The 22,234-nt window shown below is 31.1% G+C and overlaps 3 protein-coding genes across 3 annotated transcripts; 1 reads left to right on the top strand and 2 right to left on the bottom strand.

Moving 5' to 3' along the window:
• Positions 1-3,395: 3,395 nt before the first annotated feature.
• Positions 3,396-4,016, bottom strand: LOC124827744 (uncharacterized). The gene has a single exon (XM_047300864.1). The coding sequence runs from the start codon at positions 4,014-4,016 to the stop codon at positions 3,396-3,398; it is 621 nt and encodes a 206-aa protein (XP_047156820.1).
• A 6,174-nt stretch (positions 4,017-10,190) lies between these two features.
• On the top strand, positions 10,191-13,175 carry LOC124827740 (transcription factor MYB17-like). Its single transcript, XM_047300860.2, has 4 exons — positions 10,191-10,468; positions 10,597-10,733; positions 11,469-11,598; positions 12,478-13,175. The coding sequence occupies exons 2-4, from the start codon at positions 10,598-10,600 to the stop codon at positions 13,046-13,048; spliced, it is 837 nt and encodes a 278-aa protein (XP_047156816.1). The 5' UTR covers positions 10,191-10,468; position 10,597; the 3' UTR covers positions 13,049-13,175.
• Positions 13,176-13,328: 153 nt separating this feature from the next.
• Positions 13,329-17,656, bottom strand: LOC124827741 (remorin-like). The gene is made up of 5 exons (XM_047300861.2): positions 17,284-17,656; positions 15,846-15,899; positions 15,415-15,502; positions 14,997-15,078; positions 13,329-13,710 (listed from the first exon to the last, which is right to left on the bottom strand). The coding sequence occupies exons 1-5, from the start codon at positions 17,474-17,476 to the stop codon at positions 13,516-13,518; spliced, it is 612 nt and encodes a 203-aa protein (XP_047156817.1). The 5' UTR covers positions 17,477-17,656; the 3' UTR covers positions 13,329-13,515.
• Between the last annotated feature and the right edge of the window lie 4,578 nt (positions 17,657-22,234).

The following is a 22,234-nucleotide window of genomic DNA, read 5'->3' as shown; positions in this document are numbered from 1 at the left end:
CGCACTTGGATCTGCGGTTAGTTGTCGACGCACATGGAGTTGCGGTTTAGGTTATTATTTCTCGTTTTTTGTTTTTTTATTACGTTAGTATATTTTATTTATTTTTAACATAATGTTTGTTTGTAAAATTTGATATTGATATATTCTTTAATTCTAATTTTTATGTTAGTTGTTAAATAAAATGTAATATATTTTCGAAGTATATTTTGAATTATTTTATTTGTTTGTTAAACTTTATTGAAATTGTTATTTTTTTAAAATTTTTAAATTTTTATATATTATTTATTATGTATATAATTTTATTTATTTTTTATCAAATTGCAATATTTATTAAATTTTTTATTTAATTAAATAATTATTATCATCCGCAAATTTTATTTTCTTACATATTATTTTTTATTTATTTCTAATTATTTAAGTATTATATATGTAATTTTTTTGGAATTTTATATTTTTTGATTACTTATTATTTGTTTGAATATTTATTATTATATAATTATTTATTTTTTTGTATATAATATGTTAATAATATAATTGGTTAATAGGAATTGTTAGAACTAGAGGTTCATCATCTTATCGTGGTGAGACTTCATCCTCTCATGGCGAGCCATTATCTTCATCACATATGAAAGGAGATGATCTACGACATCTACTCGTAGAAGACGGGTAGAAGAATATCACGTGGACGTCATTGATGAGCATGATTATGAGGAGCATAAGGAGTTTATACAACATGGACATGGTGAGGATGATTATGTTGAGCAGGATGATGTTCAGCAGTAGGATGACTCTAGTGAGGAAGAACATGAAGCTGAAGGTGAAGATGAAGATGAAGATGGTGGATTCCTAGGAGGTCCACATGACACCTCCTTACTTACCCACTATACCTAGCATATTGCATTTGTCATATGGCAAGGCCGTGTTAGTCATCAACCTAAATGTTAATTGTTTAATAATTGTTAGATTATTTTTTTATATAATTGTGTGTTTTTGTTGTAGGATCGAAGGGGGATAAAGGTGCTCTCCCATGACACAAAATTGAAGCATTTTGGAATGTACCATGAGGCCATTGAGTCTTATATCTCCATGTCAGGGTTGGGTTCTTTAGTGAACCTCTCATACGAGTATGCCGATCATGGATTGATCGTTGCCCTTTCGGAGACAGTCGGCTGAGCTAGGATTGTTGGTATGTATTGAAACTAACTGATATGATTTTTTTCATCAATTATTGTTCTTGTTTACTTAATACATTTTTCTGTTATCTTAATTTTAGGGGGGTATGAGACGTGTGATCAGGATGGTGCAAGGCATATTAACCTGTCGAGACGTCACAAAGGACACTGTAGCTTATCAACGTACTACTGAGACACTGCAGGTAGCTCGTAGGTCTGTTGAGGAGTATGAGTCTAGTACTAGAAGAGGTGGTTGTCATGTGCTTGGACATGCATCATTTTCTTGAAAGGACATTGTTATATATGTTTACCTTTTTAATGGTTATTTATGTAACGTTTATTTATACTTTAAGTATTTAAATTGCATAATTATGTATGGTTTTAATACTTTGACTAATTATAATATATTTAACAAATTGTATGAATCGCCTTTGTTGAATCAAATTATATAACGAAAAGTATTTACAATTGAAAAAAAAAATTACATAACAAACTTAATTTTAGTCTTCTCCAAGATCTATATAAGTCGAATTAACTCTCATTAACTCCATAAATGATTGCATTCTATGTGTATAAAATGAAGACCAGGCTCGCGCCTGTGGGTAACAATGGTTTGACGAAATTATGTCCACCATGGGTAAGGGACAACCCTGTTGTAACTGAACCTGAAAAATTAATATTAGTAAGTGAATCATAATGGGTAATGGTTCACTTTTGATACAGAGGTTTACCAGTACGAAATGACATCCATTAACAAATCCAATGCATAGGATCCGACGTTGTCTGATATTTGTAGGCGGTGAAGTGCGTAGTGGAATTATGGTAAAACTCTGAACATAGGACAAACATACTAAGATGACATTGTATCGATTTGTAATTGCATAGCCAATGTCCGGTATGGTCAACCACTTCTTACCATTAACCTTTAATGCATGTACCTTTAATGCATGTAGGTAAGTACTTATGAAAAGAAATACAAAATTAGAAATATGTTATGTTTATGAGGTAAATAAGAAATACATGTGGTTGATCGTGGACAATCAACGATTTTCGTAGTTCTTCCAATCGATCGTAGCTTCCTACTAGTTCTGCGTATTCATCACGCCATTGAGTTAATTCTTAGTAGAGGTCATGTCGGATAACGGGCCATGCCTCTTCACCTAAGCCTAACATAGCAGCAATACATCGATAACTGCAATGACCATTGGCAACAACATAAAAAAAAATCTACAATGTATGAATGACAGATCAGATAAAATTGATTTAACATCGGTACTGTCCTTCGCGTTTCTTCTTTGGCCTTCGATTTCACTTTTGATTTTCGTGATGAAGACTCTGTCATCGAATGTAAAGTGTCAACTAGTTCAAAATATGGTGGGTCACATTTCCTAGACCTCTCATGTTGTGCAACTTTAGTCTTCTGTGCACCTTTAGTCTTCTGTGCACCTTTAGTCTTCTGTGCACCTTTTGTTTTCACTTTATGCGAAGGAGCAACCATAGATGTCATCTCTGGGCAAGCAATTTTGAGCATCTTTTGCTTTATGTTGACTTTTTCACCAATGTCAACCTTCTTGAATCTTTCTTGTACCAATTCAACTTCACGATCAATGCTAAACTCTGGAAGTGATTCATTAGACACAATACTTAAAATTCTTAAACGGGTCCACATAACATGAATTTTACCAAGAGGAATTAATCCAGGCTGATATCGTGCTAATACAAAAGCACATGGTAGGCCGTACGTTCAGCTTAAAATGAATCCAAAACGAGCATTGTCCATACCTATTTGATTCACTCGCTCAATTTCATCAGCAATAAGTCCTAGAGCATATCGTGAAACACGTCCAACAAGTCTTCTATATATCAATCCTTTGTAAGCATTACTCATTACGTTAAGACTTTTTTCAAAGTAGCGCCCTCTGATGTCAATAATAATCCTTTGAACCTTTCCAATGCCCAAGTGAAATTATTTTTCCGTTCACTTGAAAGCAATGCAAAGGCGACTGTGAATGTCAAACCAGTTGATGTGACTCCCACAAACTCCAGCAACGGAAGTCGATATTTGTTTGTCTTGTACGTTGTATCCATTAAGAAAACAATATTAAATGAATTGACCAAGTGCACTGAATCGAGATGTGTCCAAAACAGGTCAATTACCACGTCAAAATCATCCAAACATCTACTTCTCTGGATGTATTTGTCTTTATCTAACAAAATCATCAACTACTGCATTTCAGTTCTCGACACTCTCAAAGATCGTTTGTAAGTGTACCTCGCATTATATATTTGATTTATCGTGGTCACGTTATCTTCATTATGTTCTTTCAGAGTCAAAAGAATATTTGACGGCTTTACTTGACTATTAGTCATGTCCACAAGAATTGACTGTTCAACAGCATTTAACCTCCCCGTGAGAGGATGACCGACCAAAGTCTCTGCTAATTTATGGTTGTGATAGCCGCACATAACCTTTAACACCCAACCCTCTCCTTTAGGTTTACCCCTCAACCTGAACGGACACTTACATTTGCTTGTGCTAGATACACTAGGTTGAACATCTGCCTTATACTTCCTATACTTCCCGCTTCTTTCATAGCCTAACAAAATAAATGTCTTTCTACCAGCTTCACCAGTTTTTGTTTCAGATCTTATAATGACGACAACAAATCCAAGATCAAATGCAATCTTTCGAACCCATTCAATTAAATCGGTGCGAGATGGGAATATTTGATCAGTGGAAAATTGATCTGTGTAATCACCCTCACCCACTTCATTTAGAAAAGAAGAAAACTCTGACATAAAATCAGAATGTATTTGAGAATCAAAAAATGGATAGTTATCCATCTTATATAATTAAATACGACCTACAATAAATATTACAATATTAAAATTTAATAAATAACAAATAAAAAATTAAGGAAAACTTTTAAAATTAAAATCAAACTATAAAGAAGTTGTTTAAGCTAATCTTAGTGAAAACTTATATTTTTAGAACTAGAAATAGTGATTATGCTCCCGGAACTAGATAGAGTGTCTTTCTTTCCAAAGTGGACCTTAAGTCCAATTTCCATAATCAAAATATACTACATTTCTCATCTTAAAGTCACACCAATAATACAGAAATCAAAAGATATATACTATTAGCTTTTACTAAGGGGCAAGAGAAAGATAATTAGAGAAGGACATTGGGATGCTGAAGAAGGCAAAAGAATGGTGAGACATAATTGGAGAAGAATCGAGAGACCAATCTACGACACAAGGTAAGAAGATTATAATGGACACTAACATTTTCACTATTGGAAACTTCATAACCCATCCAACTCAGGCTTACACAAATAAGTAGTTGATTTCACGTAGCTGACAAAAACCAACGACAAAAACTATATGTTGCTATGCACACTCATGAGGGTTGCCAGACAAGTGGCTTTGCAAGCATCACGGTTACAAGTTTCAATTCTCCCACTAAGCACAAAGATCTACCAAACGGAGGATATTCTAAAAAGACTAAGAACATGAAAATACTAACAAAGAAATCCACGGTATTATAAAAATACTAACAACATGAAAGTAGTCACACAATTTATCTGAGTGGCTGAGTCTGGGAGACGAAGTTTGATCTCTACTTCCATATTCACCTTTTCAACATGAAAATCAACTAATCTAAAAATTACCCAGGAGTTTTTCCCCAACTTCGTGAAATGGAGGTCATTCATAACTAAAACTATGACTAATAACTAATACATCTAGCATAATCCATAAATAACAAATATTAAATAAAAAATCATATACCATAATACATAAAACACAAAGGAAATTAGGCTGCACAGTGGAAACACACTTGAAAGTGCGACCCTTCAAAACCGTATATCAAAGTACAATTACGAGCAGCCAAAAATCGAAGTGTGATTGTCTATAACCGAGTTCAAATGACGGCAATATAAAACCGCAGGTTCTCTCGTCCAATGCCACAACACCACCACCAATTATTACCACGCACAGATCACCGCCACCACAAATCAGAACCACCAACTCAAAACACTCACCCAGTGAACAAAATGTCAGTAACAGTGAACAAAATGCCAATAACAGTGAACAAAATGCCAGTAACAGTGAAAAAAATGCTATGCTACAGTGAGTGAAATAATGGGAACGAAGAAGAGAGGTGCATGTTAGGGTTTATACAATCAGAAAATTATTTGGGTTATTGGTAGTTAGAAAAATTTTTGGTGGTTAGAAATCATTAATTATATTTTGACTTTATTAAATATGTAAAATTGGGAATGTAGGGTGAAAGAGGTGAGATGCAGATAGAATCACTCTTATTTTAAATATGAAAACTTTACTAACATTCCAAATTACTTTATTGAGTACTCTTGGTATAAATTCAAGATGAGTGATGAACAGAAAGGAAAGTGAGCTTTGGAGTGGTCGTATAAAAGATGACCAATGATTGTTTAGGCTTCCATCACCAATTGTTTCACTTATACATATGAAAGAAAGGCCAAAATTGTTGAGCCATTCGTGTTCATATAAATTAATGTTCTATCCTCCGACAGGGATGTTCACTACTATTAAATGCTCTCAAATCATTCACAAATTATTTTTTCCCAATCTTATCTTCTCCTCAATAAAAAATACCTATTTTCTTATTATTTAGTTCAGAAATTAATATAAAAAAAAAGTGCTCTTTACCTTTATTGTTTTGGAATTTATATTGAATGCGTGTTTTTTCCATATAAAGTAATCCCGAGTTGTGAATTTTAAAACTTATAGACACAATCTTATTTTTCAGATAACGCTTTTGAAAAATCTAATTCAAAAGTTATGCTTAAAAAAAGAGTATTATATTATTTTTTATATTGTGAAATGTTACAAGAAAATAAAATATAGGGTGAAGAAGAAAAAGTTGGAAGCTGCTTTTGAATGATGAATGGGTCAAATTTCATATATTAATTTTAAACATATACAATATTCATTGATTGATTGTTATTTAAATTATAGTTAACTATTCTATTATTATATTATATGATATATAGATTTAGTTTATTATAATTTTTATTATATATATCGTTGAAAAGTGTGTATTATTTTTCTTATTCACCAATATAGTTAATCCCTTGCCTTCAATCTCTCTCACTTTCTCCCCTAAATACAGGAAGATTATTAGAGTCATAATTTTTTGCTTATTATTCTGACATTATTCATTTTACTACCAATTTTTATCTGCATAATGGTTTACATAAACCAATTTTTTACTTTGATCTTGTTTCTATTCACAAACTAACTAATTCTTTTGATTGTAAATTGGTTTTCTTACTAAACATTTGTGATATATGTTGTAAATTGATTTTTTATAATACAGGACATATCTTTCTTGAAAATATTTAACATATATATAACAATTTACACATAGACTTAAAGAATAACTTAAATTTATGGAGAAAATACATTTTTAGTCTTTAAATTTGGAAATAGAATTGGATTTTCTTCATGTTCAAAACTGCAATACATTTTAGATCCTAAATTTTAAAAGTAAATAGATATAATCATTTTAATATAATGACGTTATTATTTTTCCATCTTAAACAGTATTCTAGACTAACATTTTAATGGAAATGGTGTAAAGAGTTCAAATGTCATTATAAAACATCATTTAACATGTTAAACTATATCAAAATTTAAAACATTGATGAATTCCAATTTTACGTTCAAGTTTAGAGAGTAAAATTATATTTAATCCTAAATTTATTATGTACAATGAAAACATCCAAGACAAATATTTATATGTTAACATGATTAATGAAAATAGATATCTACGTATACTTTTTTATTTGTGGCATTATACACTAGTGCAAGTTTTTATACCGATTACATAACTAGTATAAATACAAACAATATAGAAAGTGTCCCTTTTCATACTAATTAAGGTCACAACTGGTACTTCACTTAAAATTGCTATAAACCTAGGAAGGGTCCCTTACGTTCCAAATTCAGCTTTTGAAAAGTAGTCGTTGTAATTGTTGACAAATCAAATAGTGGGAGATCCAAATCATACACATGTTTCAAAGTTATTTTCTAGCTTTGAATTTACCATTTTTATTCATCCAGATGTAGATTAAATTAAAGTAATTTTCCCAGGGATCTTAATATCAAAAAGGTGTATTTGCAGCATAGTCGATATGTCCCAAATTACACAACAACAAAGCACATTCTAAAACCAATTCATGCATTATTCACCTCTCAAAATTACATTCAATTACAAAACTCAATGCCCAAAATAATGGTGTTTGGCAAACATCTTTCCATTAGTGTCAAAAACACAACAAGTGTTGTACAAACAATCTCCATAATGTTCTAAAATGGAACCACCGACGATGGTTATTTTCAAGAGAAAAGAAAGTTCATATAGCATATGCCTTCAACCTCTACTAATGGAAAATGGTGAATGATGTTGGGGAGAACTACATCTTCAATTGTGGCTTGCTAGAGGCAAATATGGGATGTTGGAGAAGCTTAAGCGCGAATTGGAGAATGGTAAGGATAAGGCTCCCGCGAGAGGGAAAGACTTGTCAACGGTGCAAATCCATGGTTGTAGGCATTGTAGATCCATTGTTATAGGCTCATCAACGATCGTGGTTGCAGGTGTTGTGGCACCGGACTTGTTGACGATGTAAATCCATGGTTGCAGGTATTGTAGATCCATGGTTATAGACTCATCAACAATCGTGGTTGCAGGTGTTAGGAGTGTGAATGGAGTAAAAAGGTATTCACGCATGCTTTGAAAGTGTAAATGAAGAAAAAAGGTGTTCAAACAAGTGTTACCACTAGGATATATGAAAAGTTTAGGGTTTCAATGTATCCTAATTTGAAAGAAAAAGTAAGAAACTATTTTCTATATTAATTTTAACTAAAACCGTTATAAAAAGATTTCTTTTTTATTACAAAACTATAACCACTATAGAAATTTGTTTTTGTTTATTATAAAATTTTTATTACACAACCTTTTATACCAATTATAATTAGAATTGGTATAAAAAAGTATTAACTTATTTACAATTTTATCACTATTTTATTATTATATTGAATTAGTTATTATAAAATTTCAACCGATATAAAGGAAATTTTACAGTGATAAATTAGGATAGATATCCTTATAATTTTGTCTTACAATACTTCCTTTTTCTTATATTATTTCTAATAAAGATGTAGTTTGTAATTGTCATTATAAAAAACAAAGTAAACAATGTGTATGTAACATTAGATCCTTTTAATCTTTTACGTATGGACTCATTAGACGCCATATTTATTAACTACATGATTGTAATAGGTGCAGTGGATTTTCTGGATGAAAGTAAATTGGAAACTAGGCTATGAATGACCAATTTGATTAGTTTTATCTCAAATCAATATTTCACCAAAGTTAAGATCATTATAATTGATAATGACATTGAATATCATATACCTTTTTATTCTTCTTCTCTTAGCATTCTATATATTAAACCTAATGTGTTCAAATGCTTTAATTAAACTCTACAGTTGAAATGAAACATAGATACTTATTGAAGGTTTCTTCGTTTCTTATTGATTATTTCAATCTAAATTAAGTGTAAAGTATTTCTATCTCTCACATATATTATTAATAAAGGGACGGATCTTTAATACATATGTCAGGATATTAAATATATATATATATATATATATATATATATATATATATATATATATATATATATATATATATATATAAATTCATGTCAAGGATATAAAATATATTAACAATAAATTAAAATTTTAAAAGAATATCTTAAATTATATATTAATTTATATAAATATAAAAAAAATGAATTTAGCAGACAAAATTCATCCTATTACCGTTAAAGTCTGCCACTACTAATAGACTTCATATTCCTTGAACACAGAAAATTTTCATATGAAATCTTACGTCTTACTTTTACTTTTTCTTTTTATAAACAAAGGTTTTTTCTTTTTTTTGATATATCACTATATCAATCCATAAAAAAATATTTCTAGGAATATCATCTTCTATGCATTTGTTTTCCTTATTTTTCAAGCATCTATGTTCATAATATTGCCTACATTCCTTTGTTTATTCCTTCTTACTCATCCTTTTATTTGATTTTCCTACTATGATTCAACCAAGTACTACTGCATAATACACCTCTTATTTATTTATTGACCTAAAACCTCAATAAAACTATATAATTTTAAATATAATTTTTATAATAATTTAAATATAAAAAATATATTTAAATCAATAAAAAAACATTATTTTTTGAAAAGATTTAATTTGTATAAAAAAATTGCAACGGTTTCCTGTAATAGAAGAGAGTGTCTTAATTAATGGTGGTGAATCCGTACACTGAGTGGCATTAATTGGAGCTTCATTGATGCTTCTTTTCGGCTCAGTCTATCCTTTGAAATATCTGAACATGTCACTGTGCATGTTCATTGCTCAATCTTTATTTTTTTCTTTTTCTTTTTCATTCTCTAACTAATGCAATCACCATCCTCTTCATTGCTTCCCATTTTCTCTGTCATTCCATTTATGTGCAAATCAAAAAACCTCTATTCAACCCAACACACCCTTTTCCTCCTTTATCATGCATCTCTTATTTTTCCTATTTTATGTGTCACTGTGTCTTTAATATTTTCAATTTAAAAATTATTCAGATAATAAATTATGTCAAATATTTTTATATAGATATAATGATTTTTCACCATCCAAACATTGCATGTTCTTTAGGTGAATCCTCTTACTTAGGCACCAATTATTTGTATATATTATACAAGTTAAACTTAATTAATTAATCAAAACTCAAACCAACTTAAAAACTATTTCTTGGCCTTTGTAGCAAGAGAGATAAAGATGATCTTGCAACTTTATAGGTTATGCAATACATTGTTGATTAAGTATGTTATGGATTCATTCATCTGATTGATCACTCACAATAAAATATTCTTCTCTCAATCACAACAAAACATTTGAAAAAGCAAGAAAATAAATAAATAAGGACAATGTGTGTGCAATAAATATGAATGAATATGAGCAGACTATGATTCAAGTTCTGAATTACTGAGCACATTTATTGCATAAAGCCAGCTTGAAAGTCGCCTATAGTCCTTGCAAGCCCAATCAATAAATACTGTCTCCTCAAATAGCCATAATGATCATACACATTTTCTTTATACTTTAAAATCCTTCCAAATTTATGTCATAGCCACTTCCGGGCTTAAAGTGTGTATGTAGTACAGGGATCTCATTCACTCACTTGAAGGTGTTTGTGTGTTTGTGTGTGTGAGAAATTAAAAGAAAACATATGCTGTTGTTTTTGTCTGGTTTATTATGAATGTTGGTTTGGTTTTTATTGTGATGATTTTCACTTTGTTGGTGTGTTGTGGTAAGGATGGGAAGGAAACCCTGTTGTGACAAGATGGGTATGAAGAAGGGTCCTTGGACTGCTGAAGAGGATGAGATTCTTGTCAATTATATCAACAAGAATGGTGGCCATGGAAGTTGGCGTTCTCTTCCCAAGTTAGCAGGTTTTCATGCCCTTTTTCTTTCTACTTTACTTGCTTCAGGGAACTGATTTTTGCTGGTTTTGTTTTGAAACTATACTTCAACAATCACTTTTCTTTCTTTGAATCAGAGGTTTCCCTCATTGTGTTGCACTAAGAAAAATGTTACTTTTCTGTTTATATGAAGCATATGTTTCTTGCATTAATTTAGCTTCTTTTTAAAAAAATCTGCAGCTTTATTATAGTTGTTTTTCTTTGAAATCTGCTGTAACAGGTGTTTTTATTTACCCTCTAACTTGTTGTTTGAACAAGTTTGTTGAAGGGAAGGGGAAAGTTTTCCCTTTGTTATAAATTTGTGTTGTAGTTTGTAAGCATTGCATAACTTCAAATGTTTTATTATATCTATTGGTTTTCTGTTTTTTTTTTCCTTCTACCATGTCATTACAATCTTAATTTTTTTACTTTCCTCCTTAATAGCTATGCTTTTAAGCATTGAATATGACTGAAATATGTACTCAAGTCAAGTTTAATTAGTTATAGAATGTACGTTAATGTCCATTTTGTTTCCTAATATGTTTCTGTTGATTTTCTCTTGTTCTTTTTGTGTTCTTAACCGAAAACTTAGCCTTCATTTTTATAAGGTTTGCTACACATATGTAGGCAAGTGCCAAATCACTCATGCATTTGGAGGCTTTTCTTTACATGGAAATTTGTTTTGTATTGGCCACATAACTTACCTTTTAACTCTCACTTTTTCAGGTCTTCTTCGTTGTGGCAAGAGTTGTAGGCTAAGATGGACCAACTACCTCAGACCAGATATTAAACGTGGTTCCTTCACTTTTGAGGAAGAAAAACTAATCATACAGCTTCATGGTATCCTTGGAAATAGGTACTTAATGCTGACTAAATGAGACACAGAATTACGTTATGAACAATGTTTTCTTTCAAGTTACACTTGCCTCCTTAAAGAAGTGTATATTTAGGCCAAAACTCAATTAATGGCAGATTTTTTGGAATTGAAAGTTTTGACATGCTGTGTTTAAAATACCATGTTGTTGTTCTCTTTGCACTGTGAAATGAGGAACGAAAGACACAAGGTTTAGTTTAGGTGACAAATTGATGTTACTGAATGTTAGTGTCTTTCTCTTCCACCAAACAGTTCTAAAAGAATATCCAAACTTCATGCTGCTATGTTTACATAAAAATAAAATGATAAATTCTTGTGTAATTATCAAGCTTGTTTGCAACCAGAAAACTTGTCCTATAAATGAAATATGCAGTCTTGTTAGAATTAAAGCCTAAATTATTTTTACTCCTAAGAAGTCAATCAAATTAGTTCTTGAATGTACATTTGATTAGTCAAATGAATCCATAAAACTAAATTTTAATGACAAAAAACATGTTAAAACATAGATTAATATTAACAAAAGCAGTATACTAAATTCCTTACTTACCAGTTGTCCTTTGTTAAGACTATTTTACATGCTTTTATTTCTTCAACCAAATGAAAGACATATTGGACCATCTGCATATGTGCAGCAGTAAAAGATAATTAGAGGCTATTGTTATTTTCAAATTTCATTGTAGTTAATAACAAATACATGTACTTATTTCAGAGAAATTATTAGATAATATAAGATTTTCACATATCTATAGTTATACATTCTTTTTTAGAAATTATCATAGATATTGATGCATATCATAACTGTTGCAAACCGTTTATACAAATTTCATTGGTACAATTTTCAACAAACGAACCAATTCACAGGTGGGCTGCTATAGCCTCTCAGCTACCAGGAAGAACAGACAATGAGATCAAGAACTTATGGAACACCCATTTGAAGAAACGTCTCATTTGCATGGGCCTAGACCCTCAAACCCACCAGCCACTCTCCTCTTCATGCAACCCTGATGGCAAGGCCCATGCAGCATCCACCTCAACCCGCCACATGGCCCAGTGGGAGAGTGCAAGGCTTGAAGCAGAGGCCAGGCTCTCAAGGGAGCCCTATTTGTTCAACAACTTCAACAAAACTGACTCTGACTACTTCCTCAGAATGTGGAACTCTGAAGTTGGACAATCTTTTCGTGGTGTGCACAAATCAGACAACAAAGGTAGCTGCCAAAGTCCCATTTCTCTAGGGTCATTGTCTGCTACCACCACCACAGATTTGGCTTCCAACCCTACAAGCATTGTGAAAGAGGATTTGGTGTGGGGTGGTAGCAAGAAAATAGCCTCTGATTCATCAAGCTCCAGTGAACTAGAAGAAGACTCGTGTGACACTTCATTGCAGCTCTTGTTAGACTTCCCTATAAACAATGACATGAGCTTCTTAGAATGAGACACCAACCCTTAAGTGCATGTATCATGTTGATATGCTGACATGTAGGTTTTTATTCTCTATTTTGTAGACTTGGTATATCAGAAGACAAACTAGTAACTAATGACATTGCGTAGAGTTTAATGGATATGCTGTGTAAGCTAGTTCTTTGCTCAATATGGTTTCTATAAATTTCTCAGATACATGTTGAAAAAGACATCAATGTTTTCGTTAACATTGTTGATTCATTGGTGGTTTATGATTTGATGGTGTAATGTTTACACTATTTAAAGACTTCATGGAACAATGAATAAAGAGCATGTAACATTTCATCTTGGCAGAAGATCTGTTGCACAAACTTTCATAATGTTACCTTTTTCCATTTCTTACACACAAACGACATTTGAAAGCAAACAAGAAAAATTATAGACAAAATTTAATAATTGCTAGGACATGATCAGACCCAAAAAACAAAACAAAAATGAAAATTAAAAGCATCCAAAGGCCTTCTTTGGAGTGGTTCCAGTTGCACGATATTTTGCAGCTGCTTCCTCAGCATTCAGAAATTCTTCCCCACGATTGGCTATAACCATTCCTCTCTTCTCCTCTGCTTGCTTGTGAACTAAGGCTATCTTGTTTTTCATTTTTTCAGCATATTCTGCTTTCTTTTTCTCTAATTGTTCCTGCTTAGACATGATAAGAGTGTTAAAAAGTTTAATGTGATAATACTCCTGAATGCTTCTATGTTTTTGTAAACCTACTTCATTTACCATGTTTGATTAAGATTTTAAAAAGAAAACCTGTCGGAAAATGATGTTTTTTTTCTTCTAAGAATGGTTTGGTTGTTAGTCAAGTTTTTTACAAAATCACTTTTATGCGTAAAAATGAGAATCTGCATTTCTTAGATTAAAATAAAAGTTTTACTTTGTAAAAAAAAAATATTATCTTATTCTTATCAAATAATTTATGTGATAAAAATAATACATTACTCTTTAATTCTTAGAAAGTTCATTCAAATATTGTGAAAAATATATTTGACCAATCAAACCAATTTTAGCCATTTATAAGAATTACAATTCTTAGAATTTATCACCTTAAAAGTTTAGTCTACCCCCATCATAATTTATCAGAAATAGTTAAATTGTTGACTTTTGAAATGATTTATTCAGTGATATTTAGAGAAAAATTTAATTAATTAACTTGTCTCAAAATTAAACTCGTAAAATAATTGTGTTGAAAAATGTTTCTGCTTTCACTTTGATCATTTGAATGGAAGGAAACATGGGGTCCCCTTCGAGGAGAAACCATGTTTAACTTGTGCTGTCAAATTTGGAGTTTTTTGAGACACTTTGTATTCTTATGATTGAAAAAGATAGGACACCTATGACATGGATATGGCCAAATTCTATCTATAAAAAAAGTATTAACTTTTGTACATTCCAGACTGTAGTTGCTCATTTCATTTAAAAAAGCATGATTATTTATGTAAAAGGATTCGATTAGGGACGCCATTGGTATTTGATACCATTTTTGACAAAAGCAAGAGAGCAATTGGATAAAGATTCCACATGTCTAGTGAGTGAAGAATAGAGAATTTGTTGGATAAAAATCTACTTAGATATGGTTTTTTTTCCAAAAAAAAATCTGAATAAGTCTAAGTTTCACGTTGAGTAAAAACGACAAAGTTAAACAACATGAAAAAAAAAAAAAAAAAAGACTCAAAGACTCAGTTAAAACTCTAGGTCATAGGTAGTATTGGTATCAAATGACATTCATTTTCATGTTACATAGGACAGCATAAATTCTTACCTTATGTTCTCCTTTTTATCTTGATTATGTTTTTTTTAAAATTACAGATTTAAAAAAAGAAGTTTTATTCTGTGTGCAGTGCCAACATGCATCATGATATCATTAATAGTAGAAAAATCAAAGTCATAGTGTTAACTAATAGCTGAACAACAAGTATTACCTCAACTTTTCTCAGCTGAGCTTCAAGAGCTGCTTTCTTGCTGTTTTCCCAAGCAGCAACAGCAGAGAGCTGCTTTTGGGCTCTGTTAACATATCAGAAAAAATTCTATTAGTACAGGAAAATCTGAACATAAGAACACAAGCCATAAAAAAGATCCTCAAATGAACACTTTAAATTTGTAGAAATATTCCTCCTATGACATATTGGCCTACAGCTTACAATCATCTTAAATATAAGCCTCATAATTAATCTTGAATCATATGAAATTATGAATGGTTAGTGTGCCATGCTAACCGTTTCAACACTGAAATTATCTAGATCTTCTCAATTTTTCTTTTTTCTTTTTGCAATGTAACTTGGTTTCACTTTTATGCTTGTAATGGTAAAGTGCAAAAATGAACTTAAAATAAAGGCTCACTTATTCTCTGCTTTGGATTTTTCACTTTCTTCCCATGCCTTCACATTAGACAACCTTTTCTCTTTCTCTATTTCTGCAAGAGCAATATCTGTTCACCATAGAATTGCATCAGTCATTTGTTAATGAAGATACATGCTATCCAGAAAAATTAATAAGTCAACAATCATCTCTACAAGCCTTTTTGGAAAGAGATTTCTTAACATAAGTTGGTATAAGCACACACTCATCTTACATAAATAAACAGCGAAGTATCAACTAGAAATCAATTCATGTCTATTTGCCATGAGTCTAGAAACTAGATGGTTCATCTCAAATTGACTAATTCAAGCAGTTATAAAACAAAAAGCACCATATATTATGTGTAAATTACTATATAATCAAGATAAAAAATTAAAAAATAAACAAGAATATGAGAGAAGTCTAACACTAACCTCTATCAAGGGATCCACCTGAGACCTTCTTTTTTACAGGTTCTGGTGGGGTCTCTGTAGACAAAAAGAAAAATGGTAAAGAAAGGCAATGATCTCAAAGGTAAAATTGCATTAATGTTAAAGATTGCAGGTTGGACTTTATTATCAGATTCTAATTAAGGTGAGCACTTTCTCATTATGTTCTTTAAATTAAAGAAAACCAGCTGGAAAAAGAAACAAATTTGGAATAACTTTTCCTGTTAATCAAAGCATCATTAACCAAAGTGGAAAAAGACCTTTCTCCTCACAACATTTGAGACAGTGTTTTATGATATAACTTGGAGGACCTGATTTACTGGGGCAGTGTAAACACTGAACATTAAGGTATAGACCAAGGAATTATTGACATGCTTTTTGTTGAAAGATAATTGCTTTAGTAACAGTGGATCCTTGTTAGAAATGTATAAATTATTAGAAGAGAAGAGAAGAGAATATGCCACAAAAACAGTTCAGTTAGCTTGACGGAGAAACTATTACAGCTAAGTAGATAAACAATTATGCTTCTAAACTAAGCATAAAAAATGGGTGGAGCCAACTTTGAAAGCCAAAAGGAAAGTGAGGTTACTCGAAAAAGAAGAAACATGAAAAAAAAAAGCATACTCACATCTAATCATTGAAAGGAAACCCTAGAAGATAACTCTAATGGGGAGAGCCATGAACAGAGTAATCAAATAAGTGAGGAAAATTATTCTTATAATTTACATCTCTTAAATGCTCTCAAAGGATAAATCAAATTAATCCCATACTAAAGAATCCTTAATGAAAGAGAAAACAAGATCACAACATCACAAAACATAACACAGATAAGAAACATTTCAATACTAAAATGCAGCAACACCAACTTCGTAGCCCTTGTAAGTAAGAATTAGCACAAACCAAGAGCCATATCTCTTTAATTCTATTTCCTTTCATTTCCCATTTACCAACGTTTTCTCATAAACCAAGGAAAAATCAAGAACAATCACAAACACCACATTCAACTCTACAGTAGTACCGACCAAAACCAGACAAGTCAATCGCAAAAAGCTGCAAATTTCATGACAACCGACAATCATTCCCATGGAAGCCAATCAGCACCAAAACGAAGCACCGAGCAGTACGGCATAGAAACTTGAACATGAATGAATAGAAACTGAGCCAACAGTGCAAATCAATTCCAAGAACTTATCGATGAAAAAGAAAAACTATATCCATATAACCAACAAGAGAAATTCAAGCAATAATACCAATTAAACCATCTAACAGATCATGCCATACAATTAAAAAACACTATTCACGTTCCTTCATCTTTCCATCTTTTTCTCATCATGTAGTTGTAAAAGTTGGATTTTGACTACAACCCATGATTCAGAGAAAGCAAAAGTATGAAACTTTGATCAACGAAAAAAGAAAAACTCACTCTCACTGTCCTTCTCCTTCTCCACAACAGCAAGAGCTTTGGTTTCCGCTGGCGGAGCAGGCGCCGCCGCCGCCACCACCGCTTTCTTGTCAGCAGCGTCAAGTGTCGGCGCCTCAGCCAGCGGAGGCTGGGGTTCCACCGCAGCCGGAGCCGGAACAGAAGCTGGTTCAGCCTTGGTTTGGAGCTCTGCCATAGGTTGGGAGTTTGGTTCCGTTGAAGTTCTGAGAGTTGGAACGATAGATAGTCACGTGTTTATCTGGAAACAACAACAACAACGACAACGTTTGTATGTAGCAACGTTCCGATAAACAAGTGTGCCCTTCAACTCCAAGTACCTTTCAATTTAAAGCAACACAAAACTCTTCATTCATGTAACATCATCGATCATATTAGGGTTTTTTCACCAAAAGTAGGCATAGAAATGGGCAAATTCAACCAAAATTACAAAAATAAGAAGTCGTGGGCCCAAACGATTACCATATCCAGAAGTCGATTTTGGGGTGCACGACTTCAACACTATGCATATAAAGAGTGTGAAGTCGTGTAGGGGAGACACGACTTCTTCAATTGAAGTCGGTATGGTAATCGATTACAACATGTGATAATCGATTACCATACCCAGAAGTCGTTTTTGGGGTGCACGACTTCAACACTGTGCATATGAAGAGTGTGAAGTCGTGTAGGGGAGACACGACTTCTTCAATTGAAGTCGTTTTGGCCCCCACGACTTCACTTTGGGTCAAAATTTGCCCATTTTGGTAATAAAGAGGACATATTTGCCTAGTTTGGTGCAAAAACTTCATATTAGTTTATGATAGTACACAATTAAATTATTAAGTGAAACTTAAACTCTATTAGCTTCTAATAGCACCTAATTAAATTATATCTTTGACAATAGTTTTAATTGTTAAGCTAGCTTCTTTTTCTTTATACATATTCATTTCTTGAAATTTAACAATTTTTTGTTATTTTGAGTTAAGTTAGTTTAAAATAATTCAACAAATTCAAAAATATTAATTATATGTTTTTTCACTCAACGTTGACTAGTTTTACCGTTACTTCAGTTTGAACGGAAAGCGTGGAACCCGCGTGAGGCAATGGCCGTGGACGTAGGAGATTTTGGACCGTTGATCGAAGGCGTGGTTTGATCGTGCGGTAGATGTGAGTGCCGACAGGTAATACAGGCAAAAAGTAGCCCACGTATGCATGGATGAAAATGAATGGAGTTTATCTGTTTGTTTATGCATTTAATGAATGGGATGGGGGGATGGGGGCATGTGTCATGTGTATGTATGTATTAATTTAGAATCGCATTCTTCTTGTGGTGGGTCCCACCTTGGATTTTCATTGACGTGGCACCATCTTTCAAAAGAGATCTGGTAGATAAGTGGTAAGTGATATCAGCACATTTTGTTTATACAAAATTAGATAGCTCCAAATATGTTAAAACAGTAAGGGTAATTCGGTAAAATGATTTTTTTTTCTAGTAGTGGTGATTATAAATTGAAACTAAATATAATTCAGTAAAATTTAAATCCATCTTAATTAAATTAAAATTATTTGGATTTTTAAATTTAATTTAAATTAGTTTAAATTTAAATTAAATTTGGCCTATTAATTTGATTAAATTTTAAATATTTTTTAAATTATATTTAAATATAAATTTAAATTGACTTGACTTGACTTGAATCTTCCCTTAAATGCAATTTCAATTTCGATTAACTTAATATGACGCAAGTTCGATAGTCAAATTTAATTTATCTTAAACTAATCCAATTTGATTTGAGTATGGTTTCACCTTACCAAGTTCGACCTAAGTTTGACCAATATTGATTTTGGCTCAAAGTGACTTAGTTTGAGCTTAATTTGAGCTTCGATCCAACCTAAATTGTGTGGGTTTAACTTGACCTATTTTGACTTGAGCTTAACTCAACTTAACTTAACCTTGCGTGACTTGGTTCCAACCCTACTCGACTTTCTTTGACATGGTCTTAACTTGATCTAGACCCAACCTGACTTAGCTTGAGTTGGGTCCTACCCAACTCAACCTTACTTAGGTGTAAATGTACCTAACATAGGTTTGACCCAACTTAAACTAACATTAAATTGACTTGACTTACCCTAACTTATGCAGAGTGTGAGTTGATTTTGTCAATAAGTGAACTTTAAATTTAACTGAACCTTACAAAACTAGCTTGTAAGGTGATGTTTTACACCCACTTATATATTGTAAATTGACTTTATTTTTAGTTGATATGGAACTTTCGACACCCTCACATAGAGATAAATGCATCTCTAACATGATACTAGACTTTAATGGACGATCTAATAATAATTTGATAGTGGATGAAATAATAAATCTAACAAAAAACAAACTTTGTTGAATATACTTTAATTTGATTATGAGATCATGTTAAGAAGTGAACTTTAAGTCTAACTCAATCTTATTAAACTAACTTATAAGCTGAGACTACTTAATATACTATAAATTGACATTATATTTAATTGATGTGGAACTTTTAACAAACTTGATTCAACTTGAATAGTGATATTGACTCAATGCGATTTTAAATTCTCATTGATTTGTTATGATGTTGACTAGATTTGACTTAGTTTGACCTAGTTCCAACTTGACTTATTTTGAATTGACCCAATGTGGGATCAACTAACTTAACTTTACATCAATATGACTAGCGTAGTCTCAATTTGACTTGACCTACCTAGCTAAACTTGTCTTAGCCTCATACAAGCCCAACTTGACTAAACTCAATTTAGGCTTAAGCCAACTTGACTAAACTCAATTTAATCTCAATCTAATTAACCTGATGTGGGATTGATCCAACTGAGTAGGACATGGTCTTGCCCTTATATCAACATGGGTCCAATTTGACTTAGCTTAAGCTAGATCAAGGTTGATTCAACCTGACATAGACTCAAGCTTATTTAGCCTAACCTTAACTCAATTTGACTCAACCAATGTGGACTAAGGCCCATTTCACCCTACATGGACACTCATTGATTTATCTCAACTTGAATCTTATTCTATTTAACTCAACATGGGTTCAATTCGTTTCACTTTAACCTAAGTCTCGTCGAATTGTATTGACTGATTTGACTTGATGTGGACTTGATTAACTTAACCTAATTTTGACTCAAGTTAATTTAGTCATAAATGAATTTAAACTAATTTAACTTAAAGGTGATCTATATTGATTTTGTCTCAAAAAAATTCGAGAAGACTTGATAATTTAAATTTAAACTTATTCAAATCTATAGTTCAACTTGTACCCTTTCAATTAAATTTAATATGAGATACCTCAAACCTAATTTGAATCTTAAATTTTGAATTTTCAAACGTAGTAAATTCAAATTTAACTAAATTGATTGAACTTAAAATAAATATAAAAAATATATATTTAAATATAAAATTAATTTAACAAAATGATTCTAAAATCATATAAACTTGAATAATTATATATTGATTTAAATATTAATCCAGTTATATTTTTAGTGAATGAAAACAAAATTGCTAAAATTTTGAATAACTATCTCCGTCAAATAAAATAAAATAGCCTTTTCACATGATAAAATGAACTTGTTTGTAAATTAAAATAAAAAAATTTAAATAATTATGTCTCGTAAATCAGTTTACATACAAAATATATATATATTTTTCATATAAAAGGTTAATTTCATGATGTTCTCCTATTTTTTACTTTTCTAAGTAAACACTCGTAAACTAATACAGTTTTATGTTTTCATGTTTTTATTATAAAAATAAGTTTGCAGTAAATCTTTGTACTTTTTTTATCTAACACAAACAGTTGCATAAATTCAAAATTCATTATGAATCTATAATAATTTCTTCAATGTTTTACAAAAAATCACGTTAATTACTTTAATGTTGTTATATATAGGATTGACGGAGAAATATTAACTTTTCCTAAAATTGGACCATACCGATTTTAGGTTTATTAACCAAATCAGCATTAATAAAACAATACAAACAGTATATAAAATAACGTTAGAAAAATATAATAATATAGATTATAATATTAAGAACAAAAAAATAGCATATTAATAAATACTGATGTTTTTTTTAAATCAAAACAAACATTTTATTTTTCATTGAAAAGGTTGTTGATCCACTTGGAACCATTAAATATTTTATATTTTTTTAAGAACTACAGAGAAAGTTAAAAAAAAGACGTGATTTTCGGAAAAAAAATTACATAAACATAAATAGAAACGCATTAAATCTAAAGAAATTTAAGTAAAAAAATATGTGAGGATTGGTTTATTAACTAGTATCGTGGATAATATTTTTTAACTTAAAATGCTGAAATAATTTATTATAAAGAAGAGAAATATATTTTACTCGGCAATTATATGATGATAAAGACGTAAAGTGAATTATTCTCGATAACTTGTCTTTAATTATTAATAATTAATCACTGTTCTTAGCACTTGATAATGACAAATGACAAATGACAATGATTCATCTCACCCTTTCAAAAATTTAACGTTGCCAAAACCTTTCAATTCATTCAAAAAAAAAAGTGACACAAAGAAAGAAAAATCTTGCCATTCTCTTTTAGGTACAATATCAACAATAAACAATGGATTATTTAATTCATTTTTTTAAAGGGAAAGTTGTTTTTAAGGACTAACCTAAATCATCATAATTATTGATTAAAAAAAGTCCAACAGATAAGATTTGAAAAATTACAATGATCAAATTATAAATGTCCAACCAATATATTAACAGTGAAATAGAAATTGGAAACTTTCAAGAATGTTTTAGGATCCATATTTATGCGTTAAAAAAATGTAATGAAAGTAATAATAATGTTTTTCAGAGGAAATGGATCATGATATTGTGAAATATACGAGTGTGCAATTTAATTACAAATTTAACTAAATATCATCAATTAATAATTATTGTCCCTCT

This window comes from Vigna umbellata, chromosome 11 (assembly GCF_029865625.1).
Source record: "Vigna umbellata cultivar VRB3 chromosome 11, Vumbellata_1.0, whole genome shotgun sequence".
Taxonomy (NCBI): Eukaryota; Viridiplantae; Streptophyta; class Magnoliopsida; order Fabales; family Fabaceae; genus Vigna; species Vigna umbellata.
This window is presented reverse-complemented; position numbering and strand designations above follow the sequence as displayed.

What these genes read in the sequence shown, in the direction of transcription:
- LOC124827741 (XM_047300861.2), bottom strand. Translation starts at nt 17,476, where the DNA reads ATGGCAGAGCTCCAAACCAAGGCTGAACCAGCTTCTGTTCCGGCTCCG. An exon ending in GAAGGAGAAGGACAGTGAGA is followed by an intron (nt 15,900 to 17,283) that starts GTGAGTTTTTCT and finishes TTTTGTCTACAG; the next exon opens with AGACCCCACCAGAACCTGTA. An exon ending in CTCAGCTGAGAAAAGTTGAG is followed by an intron (nt 13,711 to 14,996) that starts GTAATACTTGTT and finishes ATGTCTAAGCAG; the next exon opens with GAACAATTAGAGAAAAAGAA.
- LOC124827744 (XM_047300864.1), bottom strand. Translation starts at nt 4,016, where the DNA reads ATGGATAACTATCCATTTTTTGATTCTCAAATACATTCTGATTTTATG.
- LOC124827740 (XM_047300860.2), top strand. Translation starts at nt 10,598, where the DNA reads ATGGGAAGGAAACCCTGTTGTGACAAGATGGGTATGAAGAAGGGTCCT. An exon ending in TTCTCTTCCCAAGTTAGCAG is followed by an intron (nt 10,734 to 11,468) that starts GTTTTCATGCCC and finishes TCACTTTTTCAG; the next exon opens with GTCTTCTTCGTTGTGGCAAG. An exon ending in CATGGTATCCTTGGAAATAG is followed by an intron (nt 11,599 to 12,477) that starts GTACTTAATGCT and finishes ACCAATTCACAG; the next exon opens with GTGGGCTGCTATAGCCTCTC.